Source organism: Cornus florida, unplaced genomic scaffold (assembly GCF_030987335.1).
Source record: "Cornus florida cultivar Cherokee Brave unplaced genomic scaffold, ASM3098733v1 CherokeeBrave_3.0.0_Hap2_Chr09, whole genome shotgun sequence".
NCBI classification, from domain to species: Eukaryota; Viridiplantae; Streptophyta; class Magnoliopsida; order Cornales; family Cornaceae; genus Cornus; species Cornus florida.
Window position 1 is genome coordinate 18748248 of NW_026775579.1, and position 18558 is coordinate 18766805.

An 18558-nucleotide genomic window follows, 5' to 3' on the forward strand; every position below is an offset into this window, starting at 1 on the left:
TTTTTCCCTCAGAGAGAACGTAATATCACGGTACAGAAAAATAAAATAAAACTTAATAATAAAATATTAAAACTCTCTCCTAAATAAAATAAAAACTAACCCTAAACTAATAGCTCATTGGGCCTTAAGTAATAACCCTATTAAAGCCCAATAGTTCACAAAATAAGCCCAAACAACAAGAAAAATCTGTAATGTTGCCAAGTCCTGGGGGATCGATCCCCCACCCTGGGGGATCGATCCCCCCAGAGTTGGGATCGATCCCCCCAGAGTTGGAAATTTCCTTTAAACCTTATTTAGCTCCATTTTGGCCCCAGGCTAATTGGTTTGCTTCTTCATCTTTGGGAACATCATCAAAGGCCCGAGATTGACCGCTTTCGAAGAATAAACACACTATACGAGCAATGGGCTACGACCTCTTTTTGTCATTTTCTGAACTTTTTCTGACTATCTTTGCTTCACTCCAAAAAGGCTTTAATGGACCGTTCTTAGCTCATTTTAACTTTATTGCCCTGAAATACACATAAACATAAATTAGGACTAAAACATGAAATTAAGATAGATGCAAAGATTGAAATACCCTAGCGTAGGTGCTGAAATGTACAACATTTAAGCACTTATCATTAGTCCTTGGGCTGCTTCAGATGTTAGGTCTTTCCCTGCTGGACCTTCATGAAATGGGCTTATCCCTCCGAACCGTGTGTATGATAGGGCTTCATTGTTTGCTTGGCTGACATGTGGCATTTCATGAGTGGTGGGAAAATTTCCCTCCACACTTTGCCCCTAATTCCTTTTATGAATTTAATTCATATAAGGAATTGTAACTGTCTTTGAGCGGTTTCTGAATGTTAATATTCATCATTGCCTTTTTTTTTGGAGATTGTGTCTCTAGCGTCTCATGCAGCCACTTTCCTCTTCACACGTTCTTCCTCTGTGTCAATACATATGCAACATCGTTATCGCCGGGGTGTGCACTGTGAGAGATATCTAGCATCTGCGAAGTCTTTTCCTTACAGTGACATCACCATTTCACAAAGGTCAGTCTTCTTCACTTTTTATTTCGTTTTTCATTCTCATTTGATTTCGAAGTTATGAGTTAAGGGAGCAGCAGTCGCACCCCTTGAGTGCTAGGGTTTCTGAATCTGAATCAGGGGCACCTGAGGTTGGCATGAGTGGCCAACATTCTGGTGAAGGCCCGACTGTTCTTCCTATTGATGTGGTGGAAAGGAAATCCATTTCCATTCTTCAATTAAGGAAGAAAAAAAAAATTCCTGAAGATATAGTCATTAAAGAGTACCCTCATCACTTGAATTTCAGTACTGGAGAGGGTCTTGAGGAGGGCAAGATGCTTTTATCGGCTCACCATCTGTCCACCTTTAGGTTTCCGTTGAATCCCTTCTACCTTCGGGTTCTCTCGGTTTTTAATTTGGCACCTCTTCTAGTGAACCCAAATTTCATCCGCATCCTTTCATGTCTTCTGGCTTTGAATCGGATGAGGGGGTTATCTCTGAATTTGGCCAACCTCCTCTTCTGTTACTCACTCAATAAGATCAGGGATGAAGGAGGGAAATATCACTTTCATACCCGTACAAACCGTGCTTTATTCTCTAACCTTTACTCTTCTGACAAGGAATGGAAAGAGAAAATCGTTAAGGTTGGGGGAGCCTAGTGCCCTTCGTCTCTTTAGGAATTTCCCGTTTGATCAAGCTTTCATACCCCCTCCCCTGTCCCTTTGTTTGATGATGATGGCGAGTCGTCTTGCTTTGTTTGTGTAATCAAGATTTTTTGTTTTATTTATGATTTTCTAGGTCACAAGACTGATTTGTTTCCTTCTAAATTTGCAGATTTGAGGCTCAAGTACCTCAAGTGAAATGTTCCTTCTGCAAGAGTGTTAATGTCTCTTCTTTGCTTGACACCATCTCTAGAGATCCCCCGTTCGCTGCACAAAATCCCGAAGAGCCTATTGACCTTAGAGACTCTGATTCTGAATTTGAACCTCTTTCTTCTGTTCATCCTCCCCTTTCCATATCTATGATGGAACTTCTTCCTCCAAAGGCTCATTTCTCTAAGAAATAGAGGGAGGCTGCAATGAAATTGGCCCAGGAGCGAAAAAATGTGCTCCTTGAGGCTAAGAATATCCCCTTTTCTCAAAAGCTTAAGGGGGTTTCATCCTCGCTGGTGTCAAAGCCCCAACTGTCAAGGGATGCTCTCCAAGCTCCCTAAGCTCATGGCTGGGGCTTTCAAAGATAAAGGCACCCTTTCTGGCGTCATTGCTTCCGCTGGTTCTGCTGGGATGACTTTGCGGGATCTAAAGAAAAGGGGATTCTCGAAATACTAATGGCCGATGGCGCTGCGATCGCCATTGGCGACTCTGGGGCCAAGGACCCAGAGATTATGATGGCTTTGGACAGAGGGATGTGGCCACCCCGGGACGAGGATCAACCAGGAGTAGATGAGTGTTAATGATCTTCTCTCTCTCGCCCCCCAATTCATCATAGAGGTAATGAATTTTGGTAATTGTCCATTCATTTGAGTGTGTTTTTGCCCTTCTTGATGTTTTGTGTATGCCTTCTGCAAAGCTCTTTTTTTTATGTTTGTTCTCATAAAGAAACTTTCTGCTGGCTCTCTACAAGCCAATCAAGCTAAAGCCCCCCTCCAAAAGAGGATTGACACCTTGGAGGCTTCTGTTAAAAATGCTCAGAAGGAGAGCAAAAAGAGCCGTCGAATGGCTAATTACTTCGGCAAGAGAGCCCGAGAGATGGAGAACAAGGCTGTTGAATTAGAGTTGCAGCTTGCTCAGGCTAACTCCAAGGCATAGTTGTTAAAGGCTCAAGGCGCACAAAAGCGCAAATGCCTCTTGGAGCCTGAGGCGCAAGGCGAGGCGCGCGCCCAACAGAAGGAAGGCGCACGTTGGAAAAAAAAAAAACAAAAAAACAAAACAAAACAAAACCCACCCAATAAAGTATTAAAGATGCAATAGTATATATAAAGATGCAAAAGTTAACTAAATGAATTACTTAACTTCAAATTTTATATATATATATATATATATATATATCCCATGTTTGGATGCTGCATTAATTGATAGAAAATTTGAGTTCATCTTGCAAAAAACACATGGATGTGCTATTATTATTTTTAAGACTTTTAAGTCAAATCAAATCTTGTGACTACTTGACAAATAATAATAATATTATTTTTTGTTCGGTTTGTTTTTTTAAAAAAGATAAATCTACCCATCCTATGACAACTTCTATGATCATTTTTTTTAATAATAATCAGTTCATTATTGTTGGAGTGAGTGAAGTTTAAATTCATTCTTCATTATGGTGGTGGTAATGTTTTATTGTAAACTAATTTAGAAGTAAAAAAGGGATCTTTTTTACGATGGTGGTAATGTTTTGTACAACTGATATAGTATTGTCTCTAATTGCAATAAGTCACCAAATTTTATATTCATCCTCTAAAACTATCACAAACCAGCAATCAGTCACAACATAAATTTGTCGAAATAACTTTTAACTTGTGTAAATAAAAAATAATAATAATTACTGGCAGTAACAGAGACAAGCATAAAAACAGAGACAAGCATAAAAACAGAATCAGATTGATCATCAAAGTTCAAACACATACAAGGCACTAATCTAGACAAGCGTAAAAATAAAAAAATAAAAATAAAAATAGAGGATAAAAAAATAGAGGATACGTTGGAATAAAAACAGAGGGCCAAATTGGCCAAGCCTAAAAATAAATAAATAAATAAATCTGCCAAAGTGCCAGACTCGAGAGAACCGAGAGAAGAAGAAGAAAAGAAGAAGAATAGAGAAAAAATAAAAATAAAAAAATCTGAGACTAAGAGATGATAGATCCGGGCCTCCTGCAGATCCGAGAAGAGAAGAAGCGAGAAGAAGTACGAGAGGGAAGGAGAACTTACCGGTAGAAGCAGATCCGAGAGTCCGAGACTGAGTTTCGCTACCTCTGTCTGTTACTCTCTTCTTTCCTTTTGCTTTTTTTTTTTTTTTTTTTTTTTTGTAACTTCTAGCTTTTGTAATAATAAAAAGTAATAAACAACTAAAAAACAACAATAAACAAATAATAAACCATACAAAACAAAAATAATAACAAAATAATTTTTAAAAAAAAATCACTTTCAAGTAGGCGCGCCTGTAGCCTTGCGCCTTTTATACAAAGGCGCTCGCCCTTTACAACCCAGTCGCTTTAAGGCATTCAAGGCGACAAGATGGCGCCTGGAGGTGCCTTGCGCCTCTGGCACCTTTAACAACTATGCTCCAAGCTTCAGATATACAAGGATGGTGGTTTGGAGATGTTTCAGCGTTTCTCTCAAATCGCCGACCTTCGTTGCGCCAAGGGTTTCGCCTTGGGTTCTCTCAAGGGTCCCTCCGAGTTAAGGAGAGGGAGTATGCCGATATTTAGTGAGCATGATATTGAGTAGGGCCTTCAGCTCATCATAGAGTATACTGAGCCTTTGGTTAGGGCTAATGAGGAGGAGCTTGTTGAGCTTATCAAGGTTATCTATACTCCTGAAGTGTTGCCTTTGATCCAATACCCTTTTACTTCCTTGGCTGTGCCAGTCTTGGTCGTTGACGCTATCCTTCCTTCTCAGGGTTCTATTGGGGTTGAGCTCGTTGATGCTTTCCCTAAGGATTTCAATAAGGATGGTGGGGCTCCTCATGTGGATGACCCCGTTGGGGAAAAGAACTGAAAGATTTCTTCTTCTTTTTATTTATTTTTATTATTATTATTTTTGTTTGAGGCACAGGGTATATCCTGCCTCTCTTTTGTAATGATCTAAACCTGTAATGATCTTCATTAATTTTGTTGTCTTATGTGTATGTTCATATACACGTTTGTTGGACTCCTTGGCCCCTTGCTACGTTCAGTCCTTGAGATCATTTAGCTTTGTTTGGACTTGTCCAAATTTTGAAAATGTGATATGGCGTTCAACTCTTCAGGCCTTTATCTTTAAGTGTGATCGGCGCTTGGGACCGTTCGACTTTGTTTCGACTTGTCCAAACTGAAAAGGTGATATGGCGCTCGGATCTTCAAGCCTTTGCCTTTGGATACGATCGGCGTTTGGGACCTTTCGGCTTTATTTGGACTTGTCCAAATTTTGAAAATGTAATATAACGTTCGGCTTTTCGGGCCTTCGCCTTTGGGTATGATCAGCGTTGGGGCCTTTCGGCTTTGTTTGGACTTATCCAAATTTCGAAAATGTTATATGGCGTTTGGCTCTTCGAGCCTTTTCCTTTGGGTACGATCAGCGCTTGGGGCCGTTCGGCTGCTCTTCAAGCCTTTGCCTTTGGGTGCAATTGGCTTTTGGGGTCATTCGGCTTTGTTTAGACTTGTCCAAATTTTGAAAATGTGCTATGGCATTCGGCTCTTCAGGCCTTTGCCTTTGGGTGCGATCAACACTTGAGGTTGTTCCGCTTTGCTTGGACTTGTCCAAATTTCGAAAATGTTATATGGCATTCAGCTCTTCGGGCCTTTGCCTTTAGGTGCGATCAGCGCTTAGGGCCATTCGGCTTTATTTAAACTTGTCCAAATTTCAAAAATGTGATATGGCGTTCGGCTCTTTGGGCCTTTGCCTTTGGGTGCGATCGGCGCTTAGAGCCATTCGACTTTGTTTGGACTTGCGCAAAATTTTTTTTTTTTTTTTGCCTAGGCCATACTTCTTCTATTTGGGCCAAAAAAGGTCGGATTGCAATGAGTGCCCCTTGATAATTAGGCTGCCAGCTAGTGACCTCTTATTAGGGGGCACTTCCTAGCACTAGTCAATGGTGGAGTATGATTATATTAACCACTTTTTGGCTCTATTTTTTTTCGATGTGGGACATGTTAAGAATGAAGGGGACTCCTTTATTGGGGCAACTTTTGTCAAAAATAGAAATGAAATTACAATTTATTGGAAATACCTTTTGAGGTGGATTGCGTTTCTGAGCGTGTCTACTTTGGTTCCATTCAAATGTTGGATTTTGTAGGCCCCTTTGCCAATTACGCTTGTAATCCTGAATGGTCTCTCCTAATTTGGTTTAAGTTTTCCCACATGTTTTTCTACCTTTCTTAGGATAAGGTCGCCGAGATTGAAACTCTGGAGCTTCACCTTTTTGTTGTAGCTACTCATCAGCTTATGTTGGTACGCCGTTAGCCGGATCAACGCTTTATCCCTCTTTTCTTCCAAGCCAAATTTTGTTCTAGTAGTTAGTTATTATGATCTGGGTTCCAAGCCAAGCTTTAAACGGTTGGTGCTACTATCTCGATGGGAATTACGGCCTCTGATCCATAGACTAAAGTAGAAATATATAAAACGAAGAGAAAAGAGAGAATTGCGTAAAGGCTTGAATGAGATGAATTACCCATTCACAGCTCTAGTATTTATAGGTAAAATGAGCACATGCTCATTTTACAAGAAAGGAAACTAAATTAAATCATTGCATATTCTATACCTAGACATATGCGTAAATAAAGTCAAATACATGATTTGTGGCTATCATATCTCACAGATAATATAGTAAATCACATCCCATGATTTGGGCCTATTATATCTCAGCTATTATGGTAAGTTATACCATAAATCGTGGTATCATAAATGCTAACACTCCCCCTCAAGTTGGTGTGTGGATATCTGAAACGCCCAACTTGGATAATGCATTCTCAAATACAGTCTAGGACAATGCATTCTCAAACACAGTCTTGTTTTTTTTATAATATCCCAAGAATATGCCTTCATCAGCCTTTGAATCAAACTTTCCCAAACTATCAGTGTGGTTCAATATATAACACTTGCTGCCGAACACCTTGAAGTAATGAACAGTTGTAGGTCTTCTATACCATAATTCATAAGGTGTTTTAGTTGAATTAGGTCTGAGAAGAACCCTATTTATGATGTGCACAACAGTATTCACAGCTGCAGCCCAAAAACCTTTTGCCAAACCTTTTTCAAGCAACATTGTTCTCCCTATTTCTTGAACTGTCCTGTTCTTTCTCTCCACGACTCCATTTTGTTGAGGTGTAGCTACAGCAGAGAATTCATTCTTAATCCCTTTGTTATCACAGTAATGTTCAAATTCTTTCATGGTGAACTCTAAACCAAAATCAGACCTGAGCTTCTTCACAGTACAACTTCTTTCATTTTTAATAAGATTGACAAACTTAATGAAGTGTGTAATAGCTTCAGAATTTTTTTTTCAAGAAATAAACCCACACCATTCTACTGAGATCATCAATGAGCAGCATAAAATACTTACTACCACCAACACTTGTGGTTCTGGTAGGGCCACAAAGATCCATATGTATCAGGTCAAGAGCCTTAGAGGTGTTGATTTCCTTGAAAGGAAATGACACTTTGGTTTTCTTTCCTTGTTGACATGCTTTACAAAGGTGATCATCCTTAAAACTGATGTTAGGCAATCCTTTAACAGCTTTCAGTTTTAGAATCTTGGACATATTTCTTGAATGAAGATGACCTAACCTCTTGTGCCACAACTTTGGTTCATCACAGGTTGTTAAATTACATTGAGTGAACTAACTTGCTTCAGTGACTGTGTACATATTTCCTGAAAATCTATTAGCTGAGAACAAAACTTGTTTTGATTCAAGATCAATCACATTACATCTTTCTTTATTGAAGTAGACTTCCTTCCCACTGTCACACAATTGACTAACGCTGAGGAGATTATGTTTGAGTCCTTCAACTAATAGAACTTCTTGAATTTCTGGTAATTCTTCAGACTTACTCACAGTAGCAATTCCAACAATCTTAGCTCTTTGATTATCTCCAAAGATAACATTTTCACCATCAAACTGCTTTAAAGAATTAAATTTGGAACCACTTGTCCTGAATATTAAGTAACCACTATCAACATACCATTTGTCCTGAATATTACAAGCTTTAAAGGTTGTATACATAAGAAGACTCACAGAGTTCAGCTTCTTAGGAATCCACATCATTTTCATCATCACCAATGATCCTTTGTCCTTGACCTTCTGAGCTGAAGCTAAGTCTGACTTCTTTACATACATTTTAGTTATCTTGAAATTCCTTATAGCCGAGGTAACAAAGTATCTCCTGTTGAAGCTTAGAGCACTGTAGGTGTTATTCAGTAACTCACCCTTGAACCTTGGAGGTTTTATGATAGGAAACTGTGCATACACTTCACCAGTTGTGGCTTTGACAAATACAGAATGAGTTTGATTGACCTTCGTGGCTGAATTACACACATAGCCAATTCCAGTCTTCCCAATTTGCTTTATGGATTGCTTCCGGATCTCAACTATCTTTAGGAATCTTTCTTCAAAAATGAGAGATAGTTCTTCTTTACACTTCTTGGTAGACCACTGAGTATTGACTTACGATTTCAATAAGCATTGAAAAATAAGAGAAACTAAACACAGCATTGAAAGTTTAAGTTTGAGATGTTTAGTGAGAATTTGTTTGGACTTTAACAATTCTGAATTGAGCCTTTTTATCTGGGACTTCTATTGATTACACTACACTGCAAGCCTTTCATATTCTTCAAGAATTTCGTCAATCTCAGTGTCACTATCTTTTTCAACTTGAACTGAAGTTTGTGGTGCTTCGAGAATTACCATAAAGAGACCTTCATCTTTTTGTGTCTCCTCGGATTTATATTCTTCAGGATCTGTATACCAATCTGAGATAAGTGTTTTTTTTACCAAACCTTCCTTTGTAGTTACCACCCTCATTCTTCTTCTGACTTTGCCCCTTTGAGTTTGGACAATTAGATACAATATGACGAGGTTTACCACAACCATAACAGGTTACATTTTGCAGCTGATTCTTCTTTTTAAACATGAACTTCCTAAATTTCTTAGCAAGGTAGGCTACCTCATCTTCTTCAAGATCATCTTCAGACTTTGTTTCAGTTTCTTTAATAACTTCATTTGCTTTAAGAGCAGTTTCTCTTCTATGAATAGCTGGAACACTAATTCGCATTTCATAGGCAGTGATAGAGACTTGAAGCTCGTCAATCTTCATTCCAGAAAGATCTTTATCTTCGAGAATTGTCACTTTAGAATTGAATCTAGAAATGAGTGACCTCAGTATCTTCTTACAAACATCAACATCCTTAATATCTTCACCAAGAGCTCTCATATTGTTAACAAGGTCATTGATCCTGAACATGTACTCAGCAACAGTTTCTCGTTCTTCCATCTTACAAACCTCATACTGAACTTTGAATAGCTGTATCTTGTTCTCCTTAACAACCTTATTTCCTTCATGAGCTATCTGAAGAGAATCCCACATTTCCTTGGCTGTTTTATAATTTTTAACTCTGGTAAACTCTTATTGCCTCAAGGCACAGAAGAGAACATGTTTGGCCTTGCCATCATTAGCCACAGTCAATTTATCTTCAGCAGAGGGGTTCTCAGGATAAAGAATCACAATATCATGTATGGTAGCATGCCAAACATCATAGGACTGAGACATTAAAAATGCTTTCATTCTAGTTTTCCAAGAATCATAGTTTGAACCTTCAAACCCTGGAGCTTTGTTGATAACTTCACCTTCATCCATTGTTGGGATCAACTACAGGTTTATTAGAATCTCACAATGCAGACCAAAGCTCTAATACCAATTGTTGAACCAAGAGGGGGGTGAATTGGTTAAAATTTTGCTTTCCTAATTTTCTCACACACTAAGCAAGCAATCAAAGAACAGATAACAGGAGATTTACAAGGAAACCCGTTTAATTAGGGAAAACCTTAGTTCTTGGCCTCGGCCAGTAAGCAATGCACTAGTTGTATGTATCTTGTTACACACTCAGCTGTCTCACTTTCTGCACACACCCATGCACCAAAGTAGACACTAGTTTTCACAACCAATACACACACAGTAGCACACCACAGTGCATCCACGCACTTCCCCTGTCCTAAGCAACCACACTTGGACCTAAAAAGCTCTTAATAGCTTAATCAACCATGGGGTGAGGGATCATGCCTCACTACCATTTACAATAAGTGTCAACACACTAAATATAATGAATTTTTGCAACAATTACAATAAGCTGGGCAACACAAAATTCAAAGTTACTGCCTCAGAACGGCAATCCGCTGAATCTATGGTTTGAGGGCTAAAATAGGAAATTCCTTTTGAGATCAATTCACTAGCACCTCATACAGTCTTATTTCACTGTTGTACTCATGTTCATAGCTTTGCATAATCAAACACAGCATGAGTATATCACAAAGTTCAGTCAAAGTTCTTGGTTCATAAAATAACAGCTTCAACACAAAAAGCTTCGGCACAAGATAGCTTTGGCACAGATAGCTTCAGCAAAGAATAGCCTAGTACAGAATAGCCTCAGCATAAATTAACTTCAGTACAAAACAGCTTCAACACAGAATACTCAAAATCAAAGCATGCCATATCTTTGTCACAAACTCAACTTTGTCAATCTTGATTCATCAAAATATACTAGCTAGCAGCATAGATCATCGTGAAATTACTAAGTATAATCAAATACCACTTGAATCCAAGATTTCTTCAAAAAAAAAAAAAAAAAAAAAAAAAAAAAAAAAGAAGCTTAACTATTGACCACACCGTCCAAGTTCATTTTCAACATATTCTTAACAGAAACACAGTCTGAAAAAGTGTAAAAAGATGAATTATACCTGTGTCAACCTTCAGAATCGATCACAGCAGCTTGAAACACCAAATCACTACTCCATACAGCCCTCGCATCAGCAACTTTGACATCAGCCTCATCTCAGTAATTAATACACACCTCAGAGTGGATTCAATGAGTTTTTCTTTCATAGATCATCATCAAATAGCAAAGAAAAACTTTTTTGACATAGTATACTCGAGGTTTCTCAGCAGTAGCTCAATGTGCAATGTAATTCAAGAGACTTGAACCCTAAGGAGCCTTATAGCAATATATTTATAGTGATACTAAATTACACAAGGCCTCACACACCATGGATATACACCTGTCACCACTAGCCAATGATTGAGATAGCATATTTCAGATATTTTCAGAGCAATGGACCAATGCAGACCTGCCACCTTAGCTAATTTGTCACTATTCTTCCAGCTACAGCAGGTTACTAGTTTGAGTACTGAATTCCATTTATGTCCAAACTTAGCCTCTAAGTATGAAATATTCTTGCATATACTAGCTCTTTAGGACCACTGAGACGTGTCACATTCTTCTCTAGGACCACTAAGACGTGTCACATTCTTGAGCATAGCTAGAAAAGACCGTACAGCCCTCAAAATAGATTTAACTTTACTCAGCACTGTGACAGAGCTGAAGCTGTATTCCTCATAATGCAGGTTCAATTTCAGTGCAACGCAGGTACCTGAGCATACGTATAATGTTGAACATTCACTATCCGAGGCTAAGCACCTATAGCTGCTGAACCTTCACTGTCCAAGGCTGAGCACCTGTAGCTGCTGAACCTTCACTGTCCAAGGCTGAAGCATTACAATACTTTTTGACACTAAAAGGCAAACATTCCTTAAGGTAACTTAGGACCAACAAAATTAACATCAAGAAGGCTCTAAACAATTTTCCCAAAGCCGGAAATAACTTATTTCAAGGAAAGAAGAAGAGTTCACAAAGCAACACCATTTCGCTCGACCGAAATGGGGCTTCGGTCGGCCGAAATGGCCTCTGAAGCTGCCCATGAACCGGGCAACCGAAATGCCTTTTTCAGTCGGCCGAAATGTAAAGTCCCGAGGTTGTGAAAAGGATCGGTCAACCGAAGTGCCGTTTCGGTCAGCCAAAATGGCTCTGAAGGCCCTGGACCTGCTACTAGTTTTCTCTAAGTTTTGAAAAAAATTGCAATAGGCCTATACAAGAGTTGAAAACTGATTAGAACTTGCTCAACAATCTGCAAAATGGCTTTCTACATTCCATTCAATGGAAATACAAATTCTACACACGCTTTATATGATCCCAATATGATTTACATGTACTGCATCAACATTGTCTCAAGTTTTACAACAATTGCCATCATAAAATTATAATTACAACCATAAGCTACAAAAATTTATACATATAATACAAGCTTGCAAAATGGGATCTAATTACAAAAGGTAGCCAAAATAGTCTTCTAATCCAAGCTAAGGCTGTGATGGGTTGTCATCCGCCACTTCCTTTTCATAACCTGAAAAATGTTAATATAAAAGGGCTGAGCATAAGCTCAGTAGGAGGTGCCTAAGGCATACCTCTTGAGACCCCGCGAATCCATACAATGAAAGGAAAATAGGATAGTAGAGATCATTCTATGCCGAGGAGAAAATAACCAGAATATCACATTTATATACCAAGTCATGAATGAATATGCCGTGTTTTGCTTGCAATGTCATGCAATGTCACTCCCTATTTTTTTTAAACCATTTTCATCATCACTTCCAAACCGTTAATGCAACCCGTCCCATGGCAGCACGAGAGAATAATTGGTTAACTGTCCTTGACCATAAGGCAAACTCCAAGGCGTCATTTGGGGCCCAGTTAACTCAACCACGCTACGGCAGTCTCCCTAGTTCTCTTTAGGTCACATTAACGCCACGGACCCATAGGCAATCTTCTGGGTGACTGAGTTTTCTCAAACTTTTCATCAAAACCTTTCCCAAAACATTTTCTTTTATTTCTTTCAAAAACAAATTCATTTTCTTCCCAATGCTCATGCATGAATACATCATGCCATTTCATGTTATTTCAATACTCTTTGTCATGCATTTAATTCAAGTCTAAATCACTTAGCATACTTGCAAGAATTTCCAAAGAATTTACAACATGCTTTCATTCAACAAGAATCTAGCATAACAAGCATATAAACACGAAATTAAATTCATACAAGCATGCTATATCATGTAATTTCAACTAAACACGTAGCCACATACTTTAATTACCACAATTTAATCATTTTAGAGGAAATTTAATATAAATTAGCAAGCTATACAACAAATCAAGAAGAGAAATTCACAAAGGAGCAAGAAGTTTTGTGAATTAGGAACCCCTACCTCAAAATGATGAAAACCCCCACATCAAGTCCTAGAATTCGAAAATCCTAGAGATGACCAAAGCTGAAATTGCTTATACTCACACGTAGATCTTGCCGAGCTCTCCGTTTTGCCGCAAACGGCACCCAAAAATTCCAAGTAGTTGGAGATTAATAAAGAGTTGAAGCTTGCATAGAAAAGAAAAAAGAAGAATGAGAGAGAGAGACTGGCAAGAGATGGAAAGAAAATGCCAAAAAGATGGTCTCTTGACCATTCAAAATTCAAAAAGGTGGTGGTGTGTCCCACCACTAAAAGATTTTTTTCTTTTTAACATTTATTCTACACCACACACACATATATATTTACACAAGCCATAATGAAACCATATAAAACACATCAAATAAAAATAAATGGTATACAAATGGACCCAGACAAAACCCCTGTACGCGACAATTCCGGTAGCGGGTCCCACACAGGACTGTCAGGTACGAAAAATGGAAAAATACTGAAATGACAACCAGTGCATTTCCAAGAGTTCTGAACTCAATGAAATGCCCCACCCAACTCTCGGACATACCCGGCACATCCCATGGTTTTCGGCACGCAAAACGTGAAAGAACGAAAATGCCCTCGTAAAATAAATAAATAAACCAAAAATTAAAAAATGGTAAAAATTGGAAACATTACAGTCACCCAAAGGTAAAATGGTCAATTTATATTCATAACTCATTTTGCCATCTATTGCCAAAATAACTCATTATATCATTGTCTAAAATATACATAATATAGTCCCAAAAAATAAGATTACAAATTTGAGACCCTTAAGGTACTCTTTAGAACATAATATCAAGTCGTCATCATTTATCAAGCAACAAGTCATAATCTTGTATTTAAAACATGAATTTCTCCATAAGACTGAGCAACATGCTTAATGAGAAGCAAAGTATAAAGTATTAGGAAGACCCTTACCTCAAAATGCACCTAAAAGGCATCCCGGCCAAAAAGTCAACTCCGGTCAACACCGGTCAACTCCGGTCAACACCGGCCAAATGAAAAACTATTCAGTGGAGTTGTGGCTGATGTGATACCCCTCGGATCCGAGACACGGGTTGATCAGGCCCAAGCCCAAACCCGAGGGATATCAAATAATTAATATGTAACCGAACACATAATACAAGATAAAATAAGAAATAAAAATAATAAGTTGAAAAAATGCTAATTGAAAATCCTTAAAATAATATAATTATTGAAAACTGTTAAATCCAAACTCCATAGGTTTACAACTTGGGAATCCATCCATTGGACCCCTTATTAAAGATTCTTAAACCGAAACTGAAATAATGGAAATAAAATCTAAAGCTAGCATAAAGAAGACTCATATATAGTCAGAGGAATGAATATCTGTATCTGCTCTGCACGTCCAAGCTCTAACCCTGGAACTGACAAACACCTGAAAAATAAAGAAGTGGGTCAGGCCCACATGCAAGTCCTAATTTACTACAATCCATACAGTAATCCGATACGCAGATACATCCTAGGAAGACTCAACAATATCTAGAGTAGTTCATATAAGTATATGGTACACACTATAGGACGCTCGCTAGTCCAGTAGGTCTGTCTCAGCCTAAATAGAAGGCAACATGCAAATACGCATCCTAAGGTGGGTATGAGTACCTAAACCTACCAGGGAACAACACCTATGTCCAATTATCCATCCTAGGCGATACTAACCATGGTCATGAGACTCAAGCTCATACCACGGCACCATATAATATATATATAAAGTCCGTACTCCTCCTAATACAAAATATCATCCAACCTTGTAGTGGTTTGATATAATGTATAACGCATCCATCCTGAAACCAAAAGTAGGTCACTCAATTCACAATTGACATGACACATATAGGTGAAGGACTTAACCTTTACAATTAATCCATACCTTAATCCAAATTAGGTAGAACTTAGTGTTTTAACTAGTCCATGCCCAGTATGTCACCGTCCCATATTGGTACATACAATCCAATCCATCCAACATAATTATTAAGATAATTACTGTTATTTATCAACCATTATCCAGAATATGCATAACTACAATTTAAGACATATCACATGACGTTACGAAAATTATTACAGAACCTAAGCACCACATTCCATCCACTAAAGTTGCTAATATGAGTCATAGCATTCAAGTCCTCCATAAAATCCATAAATTGATATAATTCACAAAGTATACTTATCAATTTATTCCATATCAAGAATAGATGAATTCAAGTATTTATTATTCTTAAACTTCTGATTAAATACAACCAAACATTAATAAAATATTTATGCCAGAAAAATTCCAAGTTCCAATACATGGTTTAAATGTTCAAAACAGTTAGCAACCCTCGATATTTCTTAAATTTAATTTGCTCCAATCCTTAGCCCAATCATGGATTAATATTTCCCTTAGTATAACTGGTTTATTCCAGACCCAACAACAATTTAAAACATTTTAAAACAAGTTCCAATAACCTATACAGACCAAACAGTGCACAAAAACCAAATTTAGTGCTTCAACTGAGAGCAGGCTCATTCAAAACAAAGAGCTTGCTCTTTTTTTCAAAAGAACCTGCTCAATTGATCTAGGAGCCAGCTCCTAGATGCTATAGCCGGCTCCACCTTCCTTTAGAGCCAGCTCTAAGGTAGAAAGAGTCGGCTCCTCCTCTTTTTAAAGCCTGCTCTTCTTCCCTTAGTTGCCGTCGTCCGTTCTGCTGCATCTTCTTCAATTGCGGTGTTTTCCAGACCTCTGTAAGGTTCTTAATGGTTGTTCTAGGGTTCAATCTTAGTTCTAGGGTAATCTTAACCCATTGTTAACCAATCCTAACTTGTATAGAACACAATCCTTTTTGAAGCAAACAATTACAGAAATTTTAGTTCTAAACTAATTCGATTCAAAACAGATTTCTTCGGTGAAATTTGAATACTGTTTTTACTACTTGATTAAGAATTTAATCTCAGCCCCAAATTAATTACTAATCATCAGTACACAATCATGATCTCAACTTAATCAAAAATTAAACATAAACACCAAGAAGAACAAATAATAGAAAACCTAAAGGTTTATGCAAATCACTTATTTCAATGAGATTAAAATAATTCATACATGCATACAAGACTTGATATTATGTTGGTTTAATCCGTTTTTAGCCTTTAATTAATCCCTGAAGTCTAACCAGGCATGCACAGAACACGAATTAAAAGGAAAGAGAAGAACAAGACTTGCCTTGAGTTTCAGACTTTGAAACTCTAATTCCACAGTTTCTGTATTCTCCCTTGAACTGCTTTGCCAATTCCCCAAGTTCACGCTCTGTTTCTTAGCAGCCCCTTGTGTTACAGACGTAACCTTATGTTTGTCTAAAACCCTAAACCCCAGTACGTGTATGTATTTATAGACTTAAACATTAACCCTAATCCATAAATAACTTGGCCCATTGAACAACCTAGGTTTAAAACAATGACGGCTATAAGAACTTACATAAGTTTATAAGTACCAGAAATATAATAACAACGAATTAAATAAATAAATAAATAAAAACAACCATTAACAAATAAGTAATAATTAACAATTAATCAAATAATTAAAACAAATAAATAATTAACAATTAAGCAAACAACATGCCATTTAATCAACACAATAAACAAGTAAACAATTAATCAAATAAAAGCAATTAAATCAAAAATTAAATACCAAAAATATCTTTTCAAAATTAGGAGTATTACAACTGACGCCGAGTACTGTTCAATAGGGTTGTAGCTGACGCCGAGAAGATCATACTATCCCAAGAAAGCGACTCAAAAATCCAATTCAAATATATCAAAACCTCCTTTAAAGTTTTAGATCTAAAACTTTCAAAAATTTCAAAAATATTCAATACTCAACTATAAATTGAACCCTTAGACTATGTGATAGATAGTGATGAAGGGAGCATTTTCCGTTAAGATACTAAGCCCGGAAGTCAACCCAATCGGCCAAAAAATGGAAGAAAATTATGAAGCTTAAAAAAAATAAAAATATAAAGTTTTGGGAGAGGGAGAGAGAGATGCCATCTGGGAGAAAGAGATAGCAGAAGAATTATGAGAACTTACTAATTTTGGTTATATATATATTTCCTAACTTTTCAGTAATCGCGAACTTGGCCCACAGCTTTACAAAATTACAAAAAAGCCCCTGGACACCCCGAAACGAATTCCAAACCACAAAACAAAAATACGATTGTCTTCATGACACAAACCAAACAAACGGCATTGAAAAATAATTTTCGAGCAGAAAAATTCGTCACAGTACCCACCTAGGGCATCGGGCATGAAAACCGAAAACGACCGAAATGAACCCAAATGAGTTTTTAAGGATTATAAGCCTAAAGATACTTCCCGAACAACTTCCTGGAACATCGTGGCATGCATTCCCATGCACCGAGAAAATAAAATAATAAATACTACGTAAAAGAAAATGCCTAAAAATACCGAAAAAATCTCGGACATCTAGGGGCGGAGTCAATTAAGGCCCAAGGGGGGCACGTGCCCCTCCTCACTTTGTTCCAACCTACTATACATAAGTACATATTTTTGGTATATACATATATTTTTATGGTAATTTTAAATAGAAACCCCCCCCCCCCCCCCCCCCCTTCAAAATTTCAAATTCTTCTAATTTCCTTTTGAAAAAAAAAGTTATATATATCCCTTCTTCAAGTATACAATATATTTTTCCTTTCCTAATTTTTGTTTCCTTTTTCAAAAAATTTCTTTTTTTACTTATGTATAATTATGTATTTTTCTATTTTTTTTAACTTATTTCTTTTTATCGATATCATTTGTGATTGTATTTAATTAAAATATTATTAATTAATATTTTGATTCTTATATTTGTAAATATATTTTTTTTTACAGTAGTTATTTAGCATATTATTTTACAACTATTTTTTTTCTTATTTGCCTTTTTGATTTAAAAAAATTATACTTCCTATTTGTCATATTTATTATTATTAATTTTTTTTTTCAACAAATGCATTGTGCCCCCTCTGAACTAAAATCCTAACTCTGCCCTTGCGGACGTCACACTCCTATTACAACATATTACAAATCTAATTTAAATTCAAAATATACAATGATAAGATAACAAGATAATTATCAAGAAAATTTTAACTAAACCACAATTTGTTGAAGTCTCAAATTGCTTTGTCTGATAGAATTCTCTTACACTAACTCATCCCTTAAATTTTTTGTATAAAGGCAATATTTAGTTTTTATGTTTGAGCAAATACAGAAAACAGTACTTAAGTTATGCTTGATGGATACATGGTCAAAATTGTGCTATTATGCTTTATTGTTTGTTTGTAGCACATAGTTTCTAAGTGAAAAATGTCTTTCATCAGAATATCTTTATCTTCTACGTACATCCTTTCCCCTCCAACTATGCTTCCTTTTTTTTTTGTCCTGCCTTCTCATCTGTGTGCGTGCTTTGTGTTATTTTTAGTGCCTTCTAATCCGTTTTATGCTTTGGCAGTATCTTCTTAGCAAGTGACGCT

The 18558-nt window shown here is 37.1% G+C and overlaps 1 protein-coding gene across 1 annotated transcript; it reads right to left on the reverse strand.

The window, feature by feature from the left end:
• Window positions 1-7539: 7539 nt before the first annotated feature.
• On the reverse strand, window positions 7540-9283 carry LOC132272394 (uncharacterized). Its single transcript, XM_059773552.1, has 3 exons — window positions 8713-9283; window positions 8512-8657; window positions 7540-8352 (listed from the first exon to the last, which is right to left on the reverse strand). The coding sequence occupies exons 1-3, from the start codon at window positions 9281-9283 to the stop codon at window positions 7540-7542; spliced, it is 1530 nt and encodes a 509-aa protein (XP_059629535.1).
• Between the last annotated feature and the right edge of the window lie 9275 nt (window positions 9284-18558).